This window comes from Pleurodeles waltl, chromosome 10 (genome assembly GCF_031143425.1).
Source record: "Pleurodeles waltl isolate 20211129_DDA chromosome 10, aPleWal1.hap1.20221129, whole genome shotgun sequence".
Taxonomy (NCBI): domain Eukaryota; kingdom Metazoa; phylum Chordata; class Amphibia; order Caudata; family Salamandridae; genus Pleurodeles; species Pleurodeles waltl.
Window position 1 is genome coordinate 467,320,508 of NC_090449.1, and position 21,811 is coordinate 467,342,318.

Genomic DNA, 21,811 nt, shown 5'->3' on the forward strand with positions numbered 1-21,811 from the left:
AGACCTGTTTTTCGCAAAGTGCCTCGCTGTGGACTTTGGCCTCTAGGTCTGCCGGCACCTAAGGAACCCTACCAAACCTGTGGATTTTTGAAAACTAGAAATCTAGGGGAATCCAAGATGGGGTAACTTGTGGGGCTCTCACCAGGTTCTGTTACCCAGAATCATTTGCAAACCTCAAAATTTGGATAAAAAACACTTTTTCCTCACATTTCAGTGACAGAAAGTTCTGGAATAGGAGAGGAGCCACAAATTTCCTTCCACCCAGCGTTCCCCCAAGTCTCTCAATAAAAATGGTACCTCACTTGTGTAGGTAGGCCTAGTGCCCGCAACAGGAAATGTCCCAAACATCACATTTTCCCAAAGAAAACAGACCTGTTTTTTGCAAAGTGCCTAGCTGTGGATTTTGGCCTCTAGCTCAGCCGGAACCTAGGGACGTGTACCAAACCTGTGCATTTATGAAAACTAGACACCTTGGGGAATCCAAGATGGTGTGACTTGTGGGGCTCTCGCCAGGTTCTGTTACTCAGAATCCTTTGCAAACCTCAAAATGTGGCAAAAACAAATCACTTTTTCCTCACATTTCGGTGATAGAAAGATCTGGAATGTGAGAGGAGCCACAAATTTCATTCCACCCAGCCTTCCCCCAAGTTTGCAGATAAAAATGGTACCACACTTTTGTGGGAAGGCCTAGTGCCTGCGACAGGAAATGCCCCGAAACACAGCATGGACACATCATATTTTCCCAAAGAAAACTGACCTGTTTTTTGCAAAGTGCCTAGCTCATCCGGCACTTAGGAAAACCTAGCAAACCTGGACATTTCTGAACACTAGACATCTATGGGAACCCAGGATTGGGTAACTTGTGGTGCTTTCACCAGGTTCTGTTACCCTGAATCCTTAGCAAACCTCAAAATTTGGCCCAAAAAACACTTTTTCCTCAAATTTCAGTGCTGCAAAGTTCTGAAATCTGAGGGGGGCCACAAACGTCCTTCTACTCAGCATTCCCCCACACCTCCCAATAAAAATGGTACCTCACTTGTGTTGGTAGACCTAGTGCCTGTGACAGGAAATGCCCCAAAACACTACGTGGACACATCAAAATTATCAAATACAAAACTACCTGTTTTTGCTTGGAGGGGGGGACCTGCGTTTTTGGTCCTGGATTCAGCAGCCATCTAGGAAAACATACCAAACCCAGACATTTCTGAAAACTAGACACTGAGGGATTCCAGGGAGGTGTGTCTTGCTTGGATACCCCAGTGTTTTCTTACCCAGAATCCTCAGCAAACCTCAAATTTAGCTAAAAAATTACATTTTTCCCACATTTATGTGTGGGATCACTGCGCCGGCACATATTTCCTACCACCCAACGTTCCCCTCTGTCTCCCAATAAAAATGATACCTCACTTGTGTAGGTGGGCCAAGTGCCTTTTACATGTAAGAGCCAAAAACATGTTGAAATTGAGGGGGAACCAAAAGTGGGTCCAAAAGGACAGTTTGAAAAAAAAGATTTTTAGGCTGACAAGTACAGCAGAATTTTCATTGGTATAGATGCAACAATGCTGGTTGGTAGGAATTTTGTGTATACCTGCAGATCCTGGAGGGTTCCATCACAAAAATGTTGGGAAAATGTGTGATTTCAAGCAAAGTTGGAGGTTTGAAAGACACAGTGGGTAGGAAAATGGTGGAGGGTGCATTTGCAGCATACTACCTAAAGCTCACCCAGATGTTTAGTTTTAAAATGTGTCTAGATCTCGTAGAGTTTTCTACATGGCAGCGTCCCAAAGTCCAAAAAGTGCGTCCCTCACCATTCCAAGTGGGACGATTTTGAGAGTTTGACAAGCTCTCATGACCCAAATGTAAAACCAAAACCCAAAATAATCAAATGCCCTCTTGCTTGCTGTTGAGATAAGATCTTTTAGTGTGCGCGGGAGAGCTGAAAAACTGTCATCCCCTTTCGTTGGGGTGGGGGCATAACCATGCCCATACTGGTTGGTAGCCACCAGCCCACTATTTTTTTATTTTTTTTTAATTGCCTGGCATCTAGAAGGCTTTCGTCCCCCCCGGGAGTGGATTGGGGGAATTGCCCCATCTGCCCCCCGGTGGGCAGAATAACTTTGTCCCCATTTATTTGGGATGGGGGTATGGCCATACCCCCACCCTCTTATTTTGAAAAAACTAAATTCCCTGGTCTCTGCTGGGCTTTCTGCCCCCTTGGGAGGCCTTACAAAAATAGGCCGATCTGCCTTCAAGGGGGGCAGAAGTGGCCCAAATTAAATTTGCCCCACAGGGGAGTGACCCTTGCCTAAGGGGTCGCTCCCCTTGCATGTAACTGACATTAAAAACAAATCCCTGGTGTCTAGTGGTTTCTGCCCCCCTTGGGGGCCGATTGGCCTAATAAAAATAGGCAGATCTGCCCCCAAGAGGGGCAGAAATGGCCTAAAAAAATGTACCCCTCCAGGGACAACCCTTGCCAAATGGCTCACTCCCCACGTGTAAACAATAACCAAAAAAATGATCCCTGGTGTCTAGAGGTTTCCGTCCCGCCTGGTGACAGATCGGCCTAACTACAATAGGCCAATCTGCTCCCAGAGGGGGCTAAAAGGCCTAAAAAAAATGCCCCCCAGGGGAGCGACCCTTGCTCAAGGGGTCGCTCCCCTTCATCATTTACATAAAAAAATAAACTCCCTGGTGTCTAGTGGGCATTTCTGCAGCCCAATCGCATCACAATTGGGCCGCAGAAATGCTCAGAAAGACATGAAAGGAAAGGCCATTCCTTTCATGTTCGTTTCATGTGCTCTGCCTGCCCCCACACCCCGATTGATTGCACTGGAAGCCGAGCTTCCAGCACGATGGGGGTTGCCTCTGATGAGGTCAGCGCGCAATTGCACGCTGATGTCATCAGATGTCACTTACTTGGGCGGTGCGGGGGATGGTGGTGGAAGGAGAAGCGATTCCCCTTCCATCCCTGCCCATGGGAGGGGTTTGGGAGGCCCACGGGGGGAGCACCAGCGCTCCCACTGTGGGCTGGGTGCCGGACAATGTGGTTACGTCAGTGTGGTTACATCCGTGGCACCTGAGCGCCGTGGCCGAGGATATAACCACCTTGCGCCAGGACCCGAGGGGTTAAACCTGAAGTAGCACCAAAAACTAACACCACCTCAGGGGTGGCGTTAGTATGGCACAACAAGGAGCAATATTTTTATTTCTCCTCATTTTTGCTTTTGCATTCTGCAGCACACATAGGAAGAGCAAAATCCCATTAATTGTTTATATGCAGGAAAGTGTCACTTCCTGCACATAAACAATTATTAAATGATGGCAGTTTGCTACTGCTATGTGTGCTGTATTATGCAGCACACAAAAGAAAAGCAAAAACGAGGACAAATAAAAATATTTCTCCTTGTTGCGCCATGCTAACATCACTCCTGGGGTGGTGATAGTTTTTGATACTGCCTCACGTTCAGCACACATAGGACTAGTAAATCGCCATTATTGATTGTTTATGTGCAGGAAGGGGCACCTTACTGCACATAAACAATCATTCACTGCAAGGCAGCCGCTCTTGCACAATAGTGCAAGGGTGCCTGCATTGGCGCTAGGAAGCTAATTTTAGTGCCAGCGCTAAGGAATACACATGGGTGCGCCATATTGTATTAAACATGGTTCTCCTCTGTATTTCTGAAGAAACGCAGCGCAGTGCTGCCAAAAGTGGTGCAGTGCTGCACCACTTCTTAGTAAATGAACCCCTATATCTCTTAAGGCGCCACCCCTATTGTATTCTCTCACATTGCATCCAATTTCCCTGTATTTTCTGGTGATTTTTTAGATCTACCAAAATATTTGCAAGAAACTCCAACAGTTTGCAGTGTCCATTTCTGCTTTCCATTTGGCTATGTCTAGGGCTTCTGGTCCTCACCAGTGTTGGTCAGTGTCTCTAAATTCAGCACCAAAACATCCATTCTCAAATTAATTGAACCCAATATATTCTAGAATGTCCATTGTGGCCATTTAGGGAGTGAGAGTGATAAGGCAATCAAGTACTACAACAAGGGCACATTCCGCTCCTTCCCAGAATTTTCTAATGATGCTACAGTTCCATATTGCGTGAAGAAAGTCTCCCTCTTTTGTTTGACATCATATAAATTGTGGTGAGCACTTTATATCTTTCTTCCACTGTGGGTTCTTGGTATAATATATTCACTGGAGGTATTTACTGTGGATCAGCTGATGTCTCAAAGATATGTCAATAAATATCCAACTGATAACAGAGGGGAAGATCACATATAATAATACAACACTCTACAAAACAATGAATTATCACTGAATATAAGTTTTAATCTCAATATTTAAATATATTGCACAATGCCCACACTTCTGTTTTCATTCCAACAAAAAACATTTTGTATATACAGGTCATTGACTTAAAAAACATAAAATACATAAAACAATGTTTATATATAGAATCTTTGAAATCCTGCTATTTAAATGCAGACCATTATGAAATCAGTTTCTCTAAGAAATTAGGCAGGAGATCCTCCAAATATAGGGAATTACACAATCAGACCTTTCCTTATTGCGTCCTCATATCTTTACGGAAACTAAGGTGGCTGTCTACCTAAAGGTATATAATCTACCTGAAGGTAATCCTTTCCGCAAGGGAGTGGTGGGACAGTGGCCTATAGTTCCTCCTACTGCTATTCTAATCAAAAAATATTTTGTTCAATTGGACTTTTTCCACAAAAGTTGAGCTTTTTGGCCAAATTAATTAAAAGGCCTCCTCAGGACTAAGGAAGTCAAAGGAACTGGTATTGCATCGACCAGCCCATGATGTTAACAGCAGTGCCATTCTTCACGCTTCCTCAAATTCAGTAATCCTCACAAAAAGGAAAAGGTGGCAGGGCAAACTGAGGAAAAACCACACAGAGTCAATCATTCGGTTAAAGGACAAAAAACACTCCTGAAGCATCATATTACTCCTCTAGTACTTTTCCCGGCACAGCATCTCTGGGAACGCAGAACCACTCTCTGTGGTTGATGGTTTGAAGGAGGGTTTGCTCTGAGAAGCAGCCAACTTGGAGCCTTCATAGCAATTGTGTAGTGCAGAGTATTTTTTGCCCTCTAACTAACTGCTTGATTCTGCATGTTTTGTTCTCAGTCTATTCTGTTGCATTTTCTTTTTTTGTGAGGATTATTGAATTTTCAGATTGCTTCTGTTGACAATTTTGACAAACTCTGAATGACTGCTCACCTAAACACACACACATGTATAACTACCACACAATGTTTTGTGTATAACTTCAAAACATATAACTTTAAAGCACCTGAATGGAAATACACGAAAGCACTGAAAGCATCAATGAAACTTAGCACACAAACTTAGCACCACAAGCCGATTTAAATTGGTTTATTTCCATTCGGTTGCTTTTCTGTTTTTTTGTTGAAAATTATTCATAGAGAAATTTCCAACTGAAAGTCATCTTGAGGGAATTCCTACATAAAACTGCATTTCCTTATCAATCTACAAGAGATTTTACAATATGAAAGTGAGAGTCTCTTTTACCTAATCTTTTAGGACTTTCCTGCTTATTGCTGAAGGGGACTTGTGGAGGTTTTTACTGTGTGGCTTGACAGCACAGCTGTCGCCAGACAATTATGTGAGTACCACCTGAGAGGGGTTTTGGCTCCGCTCCCACGTTGGGAGCAGTGAGTGCATGTTTAGATTGAGTAGAAGTTATTTGCTCCAGAAAAAAGTGCTTCCCTCCACCAGATGTGATCATTTTGTTTATTTAGAGCTGGCTAAGCTTGAACATTCAAGAGTACACACATGACATTGGAATGCTGTAAAAGTGTCTTAGATAGCTATATAATTTACGGTGTTTGTCTTTTTTTGGCAACAGCACAGAGGGGACTGGCTTGACTGTGCAAATGTCACCTGACTTTCTAACCTACACAAATATTATTCAACAGTTCTTTGCTTTCACACTATTACACATACTGTTTACTTGTAATGCTTCAAACTTGCATACAACGTTCCTTTGAATCCAGATCTATTGCCATTGCCAGTGTTTTTCCTATAGAGTGTTGTGCCAACCTTACCTGTCTACTTTGTAATACTCTGCTAGCAGAAACAAAGAGTAATTAAAATATTTTGTAAACTTGTGATACAGGCTTCTTTATACTTAGACATATATGTGGCTACTGAACTAGTTGTGCCCACACCTGCTTCCTTCATGACTGTCACCTGTTTGTCACCTCAGCCAAACATTGACTAAAGCTCTGATATATAATCGTCTTGATTTGAAGCATTTAGGCTCTCATTTGGAGTGGCCCGTTGAATCCGATAGGTGCGGAAACACTATTGGAAATACTGTACCGGACTGGCCATTTTCTTTTAACTTTTCTGAATAAAATATATATTATATAGCAATAGTTTCCTTAAAAAGAGTATTAGTAAAGTAAGGGTATTAGTTTTTGTTTTAAAAAGTATTGTTACATAACATATATTTTATTCAGAAAAGTAAGAAATTGACTGATATATTGAAAGGAAATACACATATCTTTTTTCTGGTTACTGAAAATCTCTGACGAATAAAGCATTGCTGTAAATTCACTTCCAATTAAATAATCTCTACAAAGGGAAACAAGTGAACAACTGTTAAGAAAATGAGTAGGGTATTTACCCTTTTTTTCTTGCTGGACGTATCATGGAAAGAGAGACGCATTATTGTTTCATTTTGGACATTTCATAGAGCGGTAGGAGGAGAATAAAAATACCCTCTCACACAATGAAATAGCTGGAGGCCATTTACAGTGGCTATCTAGACACAACAGAGAGAAAGTAATATGGAGACTTGACAGTGGTGTAAATTGCATTCATGTAGCATTTTAGGAGTATAGATGGAGATGCAGATGTGAAGCCACAGGTCTTTTTTCTGCTGTTTGATTAAATATTTTCCCTCTTGGCCAGAAACCGTAGCCTAATAGAAGATTAATGGGGCATTGTAAGATTGTAATGATGTCCTACACTGTGTTGGTCCCTGTCTCATCTTGATGAACCTAACAGTAAATTATGTTTTACTCTATGAATCACAAACAGTAATGTACCTTTTTAAATCCCTAGCACCTGCGAGATGGGGAAACTAGTCTGCACTAATCTCCCATGTGCTGGTAAGTATCTACAAAGACAGAAAATATATTCTAACTGCCTGGCAACTCTGATGTACCCATTTCATTGTTTGCTCATGTCACAGATAATCTGTGTGATCTTTTGCTGCATCATGTTCACTCTTTGGGAACGGTTCTAATATTTTCTCCATTTATTTTTTCATTTTATAACTAAGGGCCTGATTCTAACTTTGGAGGACGGTGTTAAACCGTCCCAAAAGTGGCGGATATACCACCTACCGTATTACGAGTCCATTATATCCTATGGAACTCGTAATACGGTAGGTGGTATATCCGCCACTTTTGGGACGGTTTAACACCGTCCTCCAAAGTTAGAATCAGGCCCTAAGCTTTTTGCATTTTTTTGAGTCGCTTGTTCTTGCATACAATCATATCTCTTACATTTACATAATATTTATAATGATATTAATAGTCATCCTACCCCAGCCAAGTGTAACTTTTGTATATTGTACAATGTTAATTTCATATATGTATTTGGGTGCCTTCTCCCTTTCTCACTAGACACTTCCTCAGCTCTTCTCACAGGTTTATCGTTTGAACTATCTTACGTTTTTAGTGCTAGCTGGACTATCTATAATCTGCTTTTAGCTTCCTGGAGATATGTTTTTCAAAACTAGATGCAATATTCTAGAAGGTTCCTCACAAGTGATGTTTGTAGTGTTTAAATAAACTCCCACCTGCTGGCTAGAGATAATGAATTCATAGAGAGAGAGTGAGTGAGAGAAAGAGAAATAGAGACAAAGAGTGCTATCAAACAGATTTAATTTGTGTCAGAACCCCTTTCTGAGGGCTAAAGGGCAAGTATGGGTTACTGGACCCACCCGTGGGTTTCTGGACTTTTACTCCTGCTGTCTCAGTGCTGAACATACAATGGGCTTGAGTAACTGGATCAAGTGCTACCCCTTTAGCACTTGGCTCTCAGTGTGGGCTTAGCAGTCCAAGGCTCTTCAGGTGGAGATAAGTTCAAAGTATGCATAGGCTCATAACTCAAAATACCCACAGTGACCCTAATAATATTGGTGCCCAGTCCAATACTTTTTGTAAGAAAAACAGCATTTATCCTGCTCACAAACATAGCACACTAAATAAGGCACACAGAATGTGTCTCAAGGCTAGCTCTCTAGCCTTGATGTGGGTCATGTTCCCCCCATGGGTCCTTTCCCCCACTCTTCCTCCACCATGCTAACCAACCTGTCTCTGACAGATCTTTGGAGGTGACCCAACGGGTACTGCCTGCAATAGCTTTTGCATTGAAGGTTTCAGGTCCTGAACCATAATCCATCAAGCTCATGCACGCCTCTCAAAGGTCCTGCATATGCTCCAATCTTAGCCAACCATTTCCAGCAAAAAGCAGAATGCAATGTGTCCTCCCACATTCGGTGAGCCGCAAACTGAGGCGGCCTCAGGTGGTGACAGCTTCTGGGTGTAGTGGCTTTCCTGCCAGTACGTTGGTGGAGCAGCCACAACGCTGCAGGACATTTTTTTACCTTATTTCTGAGTCCTTCCTCTAGTTATAGTTGCAATGGACAATGGCCCCCTGCAGGTTCAGTATCAACTGGCAACAGCTCTCTTCCCCCTTTGTTGAATGAAATAACACCAGGGAGCCTGATTGTCGGTCCTCACTAAAACATGTTTTCATTCCAACTGAGGTGCAAATGCTAGAAGAGCTCACCATACTGCTGACAACTCCCTCCAGTTCAAAAACTGACACCTGTTTGTTTCCATCCAGGTTCCCTTCAACTCCAGGTCCCCCAGCGTGGCACCCCAACCTCACGCTGGCATCTGTGGTCAACTGAACAGGAGTAGGATAGTTCAGTGGCTTCCCCCTAATGATGAATTATTCACCTCTAACTACTAACCCTTGTTTAATGATATGTCGGGGACACAGAAATCTGAGCCTTGTAATCCTGTGTGTATAGAGCTAAAATGTGAATCACTACAGCTTTGGAGTGATACCAAGTCAAGGGTACACCGCTGTGGGGGCTGCCAATCGTCCCTGAACTCAAAATCAAACCTGTGCCATTGCTGATGAGTAAGGAATTGAAAAACACTGTCCTGTAGTGCTGCAGTTCTCCCTTGAGGCAAGAATACTTATCCCAAGAGAGTGTTGCTCTCCACTCCAATGAACATCTTCTTCTGAGAGGGTTGGAGGCTGGACTTCTGGTAGGTGATGATGAAACCCAGTTGGTGTAGGACTCTGTAGGACTCTGGTGACCAGTTTCACATACTCTTGAGCCTTAGAGAAGTAGCAGAGGTCAATCAAACATCTAGGTAGGGGAATACAGTGATGCCCTACAATTGAAGATATGCAACAATGGAGGCTAGTACCTTTGTGATATGGCCAGACCAGGTCAGACCCAGAGTCATGGCTTGGAACAGGAAATACTCATCTCTCACAGTGGATCTCAGGTACTGCTGAGTCAATGATGAATCAGGACATGGAAGTATGCATCCTGAAGATTCACAGTGACTAAAAAATCATTGCCTCTATTAGAGGAATGATGAAGTAAAGCTGATGTGAAGAGTCACCATCTTGAATGTCTCTATTGCTAGAAATTTGATTAGGTGTTTCAAATTAAACACTGTTCATAGTCTTCTTTCCAACTTGGAAACCAAGAAAAGAACTGAATAAGACCCTTGTCCGATTTAAGCTGGCAGTAGAGGCCTGACCACTTTCTTTGCTGCCAATGCTTGAATCCCTTACCACAGGGCTTGTGTTCTTGAGTCTTCTCTGGGCCGTGGAGCAGGTATGAAGTGACGTTGGAGAGGCTGTTGTATGAATGGAATTCGCTACTGGTCTTTTATTACCGGCAGGACCCACTGATCTAGGATGCAGAGCGACCATTGATGGTAAAAATATTTTAACTTTGCCTCAACTTGCTGAGGAAAAATATTGCTTATCATGGATATTCAGAGGAGGTTGTTTTAATAGAAAGGATTTCTTTCCCGAGCATACTTAAAAAAGTTTAAGGACCTTCTTTTCCTCAACTGCTTTATGTACCATATCATAGAGGCTGGTACCAAACAACTTTGCACCAGCAAAAGGTAGTTTTTGAATGTGATTTCTCTGTACAGACTCCAGCATACTTGACTTCATCCACAATAGTCTACTCCCAGCTGTCATGGCTCCAGCAGACACCACAGCTGCCTGCAAGCAATCAAATGACTAATCAAAAAGAAACTTGAGGCCATTTCCATATTGGTTAAAATGGTAGAAGAATCTCCATTTTCCTTTACACAAGTAGTGCAGCGTCTGAAAGTCTTCTCACAACACCATTTCACATTTTCTGAATAGGTACCAGCTCACAGAGAGAAACTAGAGACTGCATAGGGCCTTTTAAGGTGGCTTCTACCTTTCTATCCACCACCTCATAAAGAGTTGAGACCTCTGATGCTAGAATCGCTGAAGAGTCCATGGATGTCAGGATAGTTTTCACCTTAGGCATCTAAGGAAAGTCTTTTTAAAAATCCTCATTTAAGTGTTGTTTATTCAACAAGTGGGATATGGAAACTTTATCCAGGTCACTCCATTCTTTCAATAAATGTCCTGAATTACATCATGACAAGGCAAGTAATCAATATCCTGTGTGTACTGGACATAAAACCCAGCCTCTTGGCAAGGTTTTGGCTCAAAACCCAGTATCTCTCTGGTATAGATCAAGAGATCTCTTACTTGGGTTCCTGGCACATATTTGCCTCTTGATCCACCTCCAAATTATCATTTGTATCTTTTGTATGTTTGGGTCTAAGCTCTGAAAGTGCTGAATCAACAGCCTCCTTAATCATAGATTGGAGGTCTGTGTGAGCGATTTAGAAAATCTCTTCTCCTTTACCCCCTTCATAGTGCGATTCAATGTGGTGCTGCTTTTCCATAGTCTTTCATGCCTCCATTATGATAAAGAGGAAAGCAACATATTAGTGCAGCACCCTTCCTGGTGTATTCTATCTTTGCAACCAAACTCTCACAAGAAACAGGAGTTGGATGCTAGAGAAGAGTGCTGCCTCGCAAAGGCTATTGCGTGCACACTTGCACACTCAATAAATAATAACTTTATTTCGGCTAAAAAGCCATAAAAGTATGTGATAAAACACCATATCATAGTTATGCAGTGAATCAGTTGTAAAAGGAGATAAACAAAAAGTGCCACATTGAACATTAAGAAGCCCTGAGTAGGTTATAAAATCACATACTTTTTAAGACAGCACAAGCCAGACATTGATCTTAAAATCTTAAAATTATAAAATATTAAATATTAAAATATAAAAATGTAATAAGCGGTTAATCTTAACTCCAATCAATTAACAGCTGCTACATTGAATAATTCAGATCTAAAATCTATTTGTTAAAATACACAGTTATAACAATTCTCTAGTTCTTATAGCCCATGCACTTTGCAGGTATCTCGCAACTGAAAAAACTATCTTGTCAGTTGTATCTTTGCAGGTATCTCGCAACTGAAAAAACTATCTTGTCAGTTGTATCGGTTATCAAAAGGCGTAATGATGTATTACATTCCCTTATCCCCATTGACCTACATAACGGAACTATCCACTTCTTCCTAGGGGCCAGATATCTAGGGCAAAAAAACATAAAGTGCGCGAGTGACTCTGGTGTCTCTTGGCAATGATGACATGAAGTCAGATTGCGATCCTCGGCTCTCCATCTCGCAGTAAATGTCTTGAGCGGAAGGATCCCTAGTCTGAACTTAATAAAGAGGGTTTTGGTGTAGGGAGGATTTACATTATCCATATAGGCCTCGAATTTAGGGCTACATTTGTGGTCCAAAACTGTAGGGTCCGGCTACCTTGATTTTTAGACCAGATTTGCACCAAAATATTCTCCCAGTAACACCTGTTTATGCGCTCTTTTACTTCCTTGGTCAAATTATGAAGGTCTTTCCACACCTCCTCCATTTTAAGGGTTTTAGACATGTCTCTAATATATCTAAGCCAGGGGATTTTTGGTGCACAGTCACCCACAAGAAACTCATCTATTGCTATTTGGAAGGTGGACAAATACTCAGAAGTCCAGAGACGAACCCAGTACATGAGTGGTTTTAAAGCAATTTCATTATGAATCTCATTCAAGGCTAGGTCAAACCTGAGAGGTATGAGGGGGGCACTCATCGGTAGCCGCAAAAAGTTACATAAAAAGCGGTTTTCTACAGTCGTCAGGCACCTTGAATTAGTGTGCCCCAAAGCTTGGCACCATAAGTTGAGGCTGCCACTGCCGCTGCTTTGTAGACGGTGATGGCGGGTGAGATCTCCCCTTCCAAAATGTTAGCAGTTTCCCTCCCTATCACTGTTGACCTCTGTCTAAGAACTGACAAACTCTTCTCAATCTGCGCCGACCACTGTTGATCATCTCTTAGCCTAAGCCCCAAATAATCAAATTGACTAAACTCTCTCTATCGGATGGCCTGCTATGGTCATTATCCCCCTGAACAATTTATGCGGATTAAAAGCCATGAACTTTGATTTGGTTGTATTTATTTCAAGTCCTCTGCTGGAGCAAAAATTACAAAAAGCGTCCAGTTCGTTTTGTAGGCCCATTGGCGTTCTCAAAATTAATAAAGTGTCATCAGCGAACATTAAAATGGGGACAGAGGCTCCAGCTAACTTTGGAGCATCATGGCTGCAATGTAACAGCTGGTCCACCGCACCATTGATGAAGAGATTAAACAATGTTGGGGCCAGAACACACCCCTGCCTGACCCCCCTATCGACAAGTATAGCTTCTGTTAGATCACCACTTTGAGACCAACGTACTTGAGCAAAAGTCCCCTCACGTAAGTACCTAATCAGTCTTAATAATTCTCCGTCCAGTTGGTAGCTCTCCAGGGCTTTCCACAATAAATCCCGTGGTACCATGTCAAAGGCAGCTTTTAGATCAATAAAAGCCATGTACAGGTGGCTCTTGTTAAGTAGCAGGTATTTCCAGCAGAGAAGATTAAACCTGAACGCCTGATCTATTGTACTCAATCCTTTCCTAAATCCTGCCTGGAAGTCGGAAAGGATATGAGAATCCTCTATCCATGGCTGTAATCTATTCAGTACCTGCTTGCAGAATATTTTTTGACTGACATCAGTTAGGCTTATTGGCCTATAATTTGTAGGTACTTCCCTTGGCCCTTTCTTGTAGATGGGAACTATGATTGCTCCTTGCCACGTGGGGGGAAGTCCTCCACCCCTCAGTATCTCGTTGCTGAGCGCATTTGCACACTCACTATGGGCAGAAACACCGCAGCATGGTTTTCTGAGCGTTCCGGTCCATGATGCAGAAAAGATGCTCCCTGCCCCAGCCCAGCACATGGGCATGGAGCACAGCATGGACCGATGCAGAATATGCTACTGTGCTCAGTAACAGCAGAAGGACATATAAACAACCATAGCAGTAAGTGAAGAAACCTGACTTACCTCTTGTTGAAGTTACAGGAAAAACAAAACAGGAAGTGAGGGAGTTGGGGGAGGAATATATAAGTGATGCAATGGAAGAAAGCTTACTTTTGAAGAGACTGTTCAGTATGTAATATGGGAACCTCCCTGTTAGAGGCAGGGATTGCCTCACTATGTTAGGCTTTGGACAAGGAGAACATAGATGAGGGAGTAATGTTATGTGGCAGCAAAGACTGAATATGTTTTTTTCTGCTTCTTTGCTCCCTACCCTATGTTTAAACCATGGAAACCTTACCAGAACATACCTCTGGAAGCCAGAAGAAGCATTATTTTAATGACTGGTGGTGTTGTGCCTCTCTTTTTCTTCACAGTATCAAAGAAGTGATGTTAAAGACTAGCTGTAGAGTCGACATTTGCTGTATATCTGTATTCCTCTTTTTCTGAACCACTCTTACCAGCCCTTGCTTTCTGTAGCTAGTCACTGACTTGTGCAGAACTTACTATTATGTTAAGGAACTTTATTTTTATTTTCTACAACTTACGCTCTTCAAATGTGTATGGCCACATTGCTCTGTGAGTGGAATCGGGTTTTGTTCTGTACATTGCAGAGGAATTGGGATGGTGTCAGAGGTAGTCCTGGGGGGTAACACAGCCCCTTGCAGCCGCAGCTGTGCCCCAACACTTCAAGGGGCCCCCAATGGTTCAGGGACCCTTCATTCATCCCTTGCCCAGTTAATATCTGTGAGATATGAGAGACTCATGGGCGCCTGTTCAAACTCTGCAGGTGGGCCCCATCATTTTGCTTTACTCCGTGTAGTAGGTGATCTCCTAAAATGCACATCTGTCACTGGTGGGAGGAGAGTGAGTGGAGAGGATAGTCCTTTATTAGAGCTCACTATGGACACCCATCATATTGGGAAGAGGTTTTAGTAAAGAAACTAGTCTCTCCTCCCATCCTACTACACACGTCTGTCACCTTGGGGACAGGTCTCGGCAGAGAGGACACTCCCTCCCCACATCGTAACAAGTAAACCTGTCGCCCTGAGGAGATGTGTCAGCAGAGAGGCCGCTCCCTCCCCTCACCCTACTTCACATTTCTTTCGCCCTTGAGAGAGGTCTCAGTGGAGGGGCCAGTCTCTCCTCACACCCTACTATGCACAACTGTCATCTTGGGGAGACAACTCAGCAGAAAAGCCGTTCCCTCCCCACGCAGTAGTAGGTACACGTGTCACCCTGGGGAGCTGTGTCGGCAGAGATCCCAGTCTCTCGCATCACTCTACTGCACACGTCTGTCCCCCTGGGGAGAGGTCTTAGAGGAGAGCCCAGTGTCTTCCCACATCTTGCTACGCACATCCTTTCGCCATGGGGAGTAGTCTGAGGCGAGAGACCACTTCCTCCAACTGCCTAATTTCCACACTCGACATTCAAGAGAGATGTCCAAGCGAAAAGGCAGTGTCTCCCCAAACACTTCTACCCACTCCTGTCACTCTGGGGAGATGTCTCAGTGGAGAGGACCATCCCTCCTCACACCCGTCATCCAAGAGAAAGGTCTCAGCGGAGAGGCCAGTCTGTCCCCACACCGTACTGCGTACAGTGGTAACTTGGGAAGAGATGTCAGTGGATAGGCCAACACCTTTCCACACCCTACTGCGCATGCCTGATAGCCTGGGATAAGTCTCAGCGGAGAAGTCAGTCTCTCCTTTCACCCTAATGTGCACACCTGTCACCCTGGGGCGAGATCTCAGCAGCGAGGCAGGTCTCTCACCAGACTCCACTGTGTTCGCCTGTTACACTGATGAGAGGTCTCATTGGAGAGCCCAGTCTTTCCACACACCCTACTCCTCGCATCAGTCACAATAGGGAGCGGTCTCAGTGGAGAGACCTCTCCCTCCACACACCTGTTTATACACACACCCACCATCCAAGATAGAGGTGTTAGCGGAAAGGCCGGTCTCCTCATATGTGTTATCCAAGGGAGAGGTGTCAGCTGAGAGGCCAGTCTCTACCCATACCCTTGTACGCATACTGGTGATCCTAGGGAGATGTGCCAATTGAGAGGCCACTTTCTTGGCACACCCCACTGCGCATGGCTTTTGCCCTGGGGACAGGTCTCGGTGGCCAGACCTGCCTCTCCCAATACCATAGTGCGCATGTCTGTTGCTCTGGGGAGAGGTATCAGCAAAGAGGCCAGTTCCTTCCTACATATTAATATACACATTTGCTGCCCTGGAGAGAGGTTTCAGTGGAGGAGCTAGTTTCTTCCCACACCATACTATGCATGCTGGTCACCTTGGGTAGAGGTCTCAGCAGAGAGGCCAGTCTCTTCCTGTACTCTGTTATGCACACCAGCACTTTGGGGTGAGGTGTCAACAAAGAGGGTAGCCTGTCCCTAGACTCTACCATGCACACCTGTCAACCTGGGAAGAAGTCTCACCAGTCATTGCTCACACCCTACTGGGCACGCTGGTAAAACTGGGGAGAGGTCTAAGCAGAGAGGTTTCTCCCTCTCCACATCCTACCATTCACACCCATTGCCATGGAAAGAGGTGTCAGAAGAAAGGACAGTGTCTTCTCACATAAAACTATCTACATCTGTTATACTGGGAGGAAGTCTCAGTGGAGAGACCACTTCATTCCCACACCCGACTATGCATGCCTGTCACCCTGGGGAGAGGTCTAAAAAAAGAAGCCAGTCCCTCTTTATATCCTACTGTGCATGCCTGTTACTCTGGAGGAAGTTTCAGCATAGAAGCCAGTCCCACCCCGCACTTTACTACACACATTCATCTGTGCTAGTACAGGTTTATACTATTTTAATTTTAATAGATTAGGTGTATGAGCTTGAGGGTGTCTCGCAGAATCAGGACAGATATAAGGGAGGCGGTAGCTGTTTGGTTACTCTCGCTCTTGTGAGAGTCTTGCCCTGTGAATTTCTTCTCTAGAAAAGAAGTCATAGTATGACAGAATCACAGTTATTTAGGAGTAGGATTGCTCTAAAGAAAACCTTTGTGTTATAGATGATAGTGTTCAGTTATATGTACATCTGAATACATTACTTAATAATATGTTCATAATATATGTTCCCAAAGTATAATTTAAGATTTTAACACAAGGTATATGGTGATTATGCACTTGTAGTAATTTAAATATTTTTCAGAAAAATAACCTCTTTTTGGGTAGTCCAAGAGTGAAAAACGGGAGTTCTGCCCCTCTCGCCGTACTCGCAGGGCATTGTGTGACAGCCCTCTCATGGGGCTTTTGCAAGAGTCTTGCCAGATCCTTAAAAATGTAGCTATGAAATGTTATTTACTGTCACAACCTTAAGAACATGGCCATAAAAAGTGATTAATAAATGTAATCAGTAATAAACTATATTATAATAACAATCTGCTCTGCTCTTTATTTGATATCAGGAAGCTCAGTATAACCAAAGAGTAATATAGATAGAAAAAGGACTATTCACCAATTCTGGTTGTTAGATGATCTAACAGATAGTATTGATATACTACTTTACATTTAACAGAAATCCCTAGAAATACAGTGACAAAAACCCAAAGCTTAAATAATGTTATAGTTAGGAATTGGTATTACTTTTAACATTATATTAAAAACAAATCACTGAAAAAAACAGAGTAAAGTGACCTTATAGGTAAGTGTGTTAATATGATCAGAATGTGTTTTTCAAAAAGCCTTCAAAATTTGTTGAAAAAAACAAAGGTTAAACTGATGTCATACTTAGGAATTGTAATTATACCTCACTTTACATTAAAGAAAGTAAATATTGAATGACAAAAACAACAAAGGTTAAAGTGACGTTATAGTTAAGTGTGATAATAAGATTTAATTTGTCATGCACACAGACAAGTGTCAACCATGGAGTCAGCAGGAAGAGGTTGGCAAACCCTTTCAATACCTCTTTACATTCTTTCTGCTGCCCAGGCACTCACTCAAGGGCTATCTAAACCCCTTCCCCATACACAGTGTCATCCTTCATGTCACTATGCAGCAAATCAGGAAGAGGCTTACTCCCTTCCTCTTCTTCCTCTGCCACAACCATGACATTCACTGTGTAATGTCTCCAGAGATAATGTTTCAGCCTGTTCATATTGAACACTCTCTTAGGCCCCCTTGTGGTACCTGTGTCCACCAAGTAGTTTACTTTAGAAACCTTCTGAACTACCTTGTATGGCCCACACCATGATGCCCTGGGACAAATGAGCTGTAACACCAACACCTCCTGATCTTCCTGACACTCAGCCAGCATATCTTCCTGGTCATATCATTCCTTCATCAGCGCTTGGCTAGCCTGAAGGTTTTCCTTTGTCTAACGCATGTATTGTACTATCAACCCTCCCCCTTCTGCCGAATCTCTCAGTAGGTAAACAAGAGATATGACAGCAGAAGATGCCACTTCCTTCTGAGGTGCTATGCTAAAGTTCCCATCATGCTTTTCAGTTTCTTGTTAAACCACTCCCCTAAGCCATTGGTTTGTTGGTGGTATGCTGTGGCAAGTGGTATCTCACACCAGATTTTTCTCACATCTCTCGCATGTAAGAAGAGATGAAATAGCTACCCGAGTCAGAAATTACCGCCATTGAAAATCGCCATTGAAAATCTGACCCTGGGAAAGATCCCCAAGAGAGCTCTCGCTACCACCTGTGCAGTCACACCCCTCAGATGTACAGCTTCAGGGCACGTGGTAACATGATCTATTACAACCAAGATATATCTGTTGCCTGATTCTGAAGGCAGGTCGAATGGACAACTATATCTACACCCACCTGCTCAAATGGAACACCTATAAATGATAGAGGCACTAACGGTGCCTTAGTCCTCCCCACCTGTCTTACCATCTGGCAAGTGGTACATGTTCTACAGACCCACTCTGTGTCTCAGCACATTCTAAGTCAGTAGAACAGAGAGCCCAACCTATCCTGGTTTTATCGTATCTGTAAGTGTACTGCTAAGGGGACTTCATTGGCCAATGACAACAGAATGGTCTTGTGCAATAATGGAACCACTAGCCTCTTGCTAGTTCCTGGCTCCCGATTTACAGCCTCACCATAAAGTAGGCCCTCCTCCCTGCCAACATAGTGTTTCCCAACACTCTTTTGCTGAACTATTCCTGAGTTTCCTTCCGAAGTCCCACAAGTATAGAGCACTCCTCCTGTGCCTTGCAAAAGCTGTCCCAGATAGGCCTTCCAGGAGCTAGCAAACCCTACAGCTCTGGAAGCTACCCATACTATATCAACTTGTCTGCTTCTGAATCCTCATCCTCCCCTCCTTCTGGAGTAGCAGCGATGACCTCAACGGTCATTGCCTTCCCTGAGTCTGCCTGTAGCTTACAACTACATTGTCCTGGTCCCCGCAAATCAAGAATGATCCCAGCTCCAGTCTGAGACTGATGAGCAATCTGTACTCTGGTCAACACAGCTGACGTTGTCCAAGCCAGAAAACTTCTGGTCCTGACACCAAGCCAGGGGGAATTAAACTGCTGCTCAAGAGATCTCCAGCTCCTTGTTTTTCTCCTGCCTGACATCAACCATGACCACCTTGCCATTGAGCTCAATCTCAACCCAGACAAGCAAATACTACATGCTCTCTCCTCAGACTACCAAACCTATATCCTTAGTTCCAGGAAGTATCTCCTCAGACTTAAGGTACTTCCCCTCAAAAGTAGTGCGGAACGCTCCAGTATTCCTCATGGCAGGCAGTTTCATCCCATTAATACTAACTTCCTGTACGCACTCTATTGTATTAGGATGAATGTGCTTCAGGGCATCCCAAATGTCCTTAGCTATTAGGTTTAGTGCAGCTAGATCCTCTCATGTCCCTTCACCCCCTTCTTATTCTGCTCCTTCCCTGGTGCACCATTGCTATTCCTGTTTCTTGGGCTCGTCATGATTCCTATGAGAACTACCCTGGCTCTTACCCTCGAGTTTAGAACCAGTCTGGGAAGAGTTCTTCTTCCCCTTTAGCCTAGAACTGTGCTGCTCTAGCCTTTTGTGACACCTGTTAGCTAACCACTCATCCGCCTATACCGCAATTTTCTCTGGATCCCTGTCTGTCAAATCAGACAGTTATTGCCTAAGTGATGTAGCACATTCCTCCTTGAGTGACTCTGTCATTATGGTTAAGCGACTGACAATATTTGGCCTCCATCCTTCCTACGCACTCATATTAATCACAGACTACACCATGAATCAAAGTTTGAAACGGGACACCATTCACTCTCTTGCAAACAGATTTTCTGCAGGTACTGAGCTACCCTCAGCCCAAACCTTCTAATCAGAGCTTCCTTCATTCTCTAATAGACCAGCTGGTCTGCCATAGGCATTCTTCCAGAGATGGCTGTCCATTGGAGTGGCGTGCACCCCATTAAGGCAGCTGCTTTAGACACTTCATTTAAGGAGTGTGCCAGACAACTGACTTCAAAGCTCACAAATCATTCCAAAATAGCCTGACCTTCCACAAACACATGCACAAGATACTTTGGAACCTTGGCCACATCCTGGCCTGAACTGGATGTATAGTAACTTATTCCAGATGGAGTTGTCATTGCTGCCATCCTAAGTTTCTCTTGCTCAAGTGCTTTGTTTTGCCTTTCGAGCTCACTTTCCTTTTGCTGCTTTCTCCCACACTCTCGCTGTTTCTCCTCCCTTTCCCTCTGTTTCTTCTCCTTCTCTTGCAATGTCTCTTCCTGGGCTCATTCTTCATGTTTTTCTTGCCTCCTTTGCTCTTGTTCCCAGTGAGTTAGTGTTAGCTTCTCCGTCTCAAACCCTCTGGCCTTCAAATCTTCCTCAGCCTTAACTTTATGAAACGCCAACTGCAAGCTCAGTGCCTCTTCTAGACTCAACCCACCCAAGGCATTTACTTGTGCAATTGGTGAAACTGGTACCCTAGAAATTCTACGAGGTGAACACACCTGAGGTATTCTAGAAACGAAAGGTGATAGGTGTCTTGGTGAAACTCTGAAAATGTATTAGAGGATAAGCTTGGCGTGTGTCTGGGATAGATCTGTGCTAAGGAAATCCTAGAGCCTAAATCCACAATTATGTCTTCCTGGGTTTCTACCATGGTTCCTACCCCAGAGTCAAATATAGCCTCATCCCTTTCACCCAGTATCTCAACAGGTCCCAAATGAAATTGGCAGGGACCTTTCTTTCCCTATCCTGGAAATCCCCCACCCTTTTCCCTACATAAATCCTTCATCTGAACTGTGGACATGGTGCTGAGGTTAATTCCTAACCCTCTGTTTTTCATTGTCTATTCGTGTAGCATTTGTGGGTAGAATGAACTGGACTTATTGTACTACAGGTGCAAATTGGAAATGCCCAAAGCCCAAGCCTGTAACCTGGCTTCTACCCGGTATGTACCTCACCGTGTGTCACTAATTGTCAGAACTTCTTTCAGAGGACGACAGGGCAAGCAGGGGTTACTCTGCCCAAACATGGTTGTTGAGACCTTTTACTCTTGATGTCCCTGACTTTCTTTGGATTCTAAGCAACAGGGCCAAATACCCATTATGTACTTGACTCTAAGGGTGGGGCAGAACAAGTTGCTGTCCTTGGTGCTCCCTGTGACCGCTTCTGGGATACAAAGTTATTGGAACTCACAGTCGACCGTCTTAAGCCCGAGCAACATGGTTATACTTTCCACGGCAGGCCCTCCTGGCATAAAGGGTTGCCATTCCGCCATTGCACAGGACTATGACCCTTTTCCACACAGAAATCTTTCGCTGGTGGCTCCTCCTGGTATATAGGGTTGTCGCTCTGCTACTGCACAGGGCTATGTCCCTTTTCCATATGGCGTCCTTTCTCCGGTGGCTGATCCTGGCATACGGGGTCGCCTCACCAGTACCACAAACGGACTCTGGCCCGATCAGTGCAGCATTACACATGGCTAAGGTCATGGTGGCCCTCTCCTGGTATAGGTGGGTCACCGCCTCTGTCCAGCACACAGGCAATGACCCCAGCAGCCATTTCCTCACACTTCACACAAGAAGTAAAAGGGCTCCCTGTTGGACCTCACTCCCTCCTATGCTTTCCTCTTCCTCATAGCTCCAGGACAGGAGCTGTTTGATTTCTTGGGTGATGTCCCCTCACCCAGCAAGGAGACTAGCAGGCCTTGGCCTCCAGTCCTGAACACACGGAGAAGTCATGCAGAGCTTCCCCATCTAAATCAGCTGCTTGACCAGATGACCATTTTTGGGGTCTCAACCTCCACT

The 21,811-nt window shown here is 43.9% G+C and overlaps 1 protein-coding gene across 1 annotated transcript in view; it reads left to right on the top strand.

Moving 5' to 3' along the window:
* Positions 1-21,811, top strand: part of LOC138261625 (SCO-spondin-like) — a 1,514,343-nt gene that overhangs the window by 744,660 nt on the left and 747,872 nt on the right. Inside the window, exon 75 of the mRNA XM_069210750.1 lies at positions 7,124-7,170. Coding sequence (XP_069066851.1) covers positions 7,124-7,170 — 47 coding nt within the window. The remainder of the gene's footprint in view (positions 1-7,123; positions 7,171-21,811) is intronic.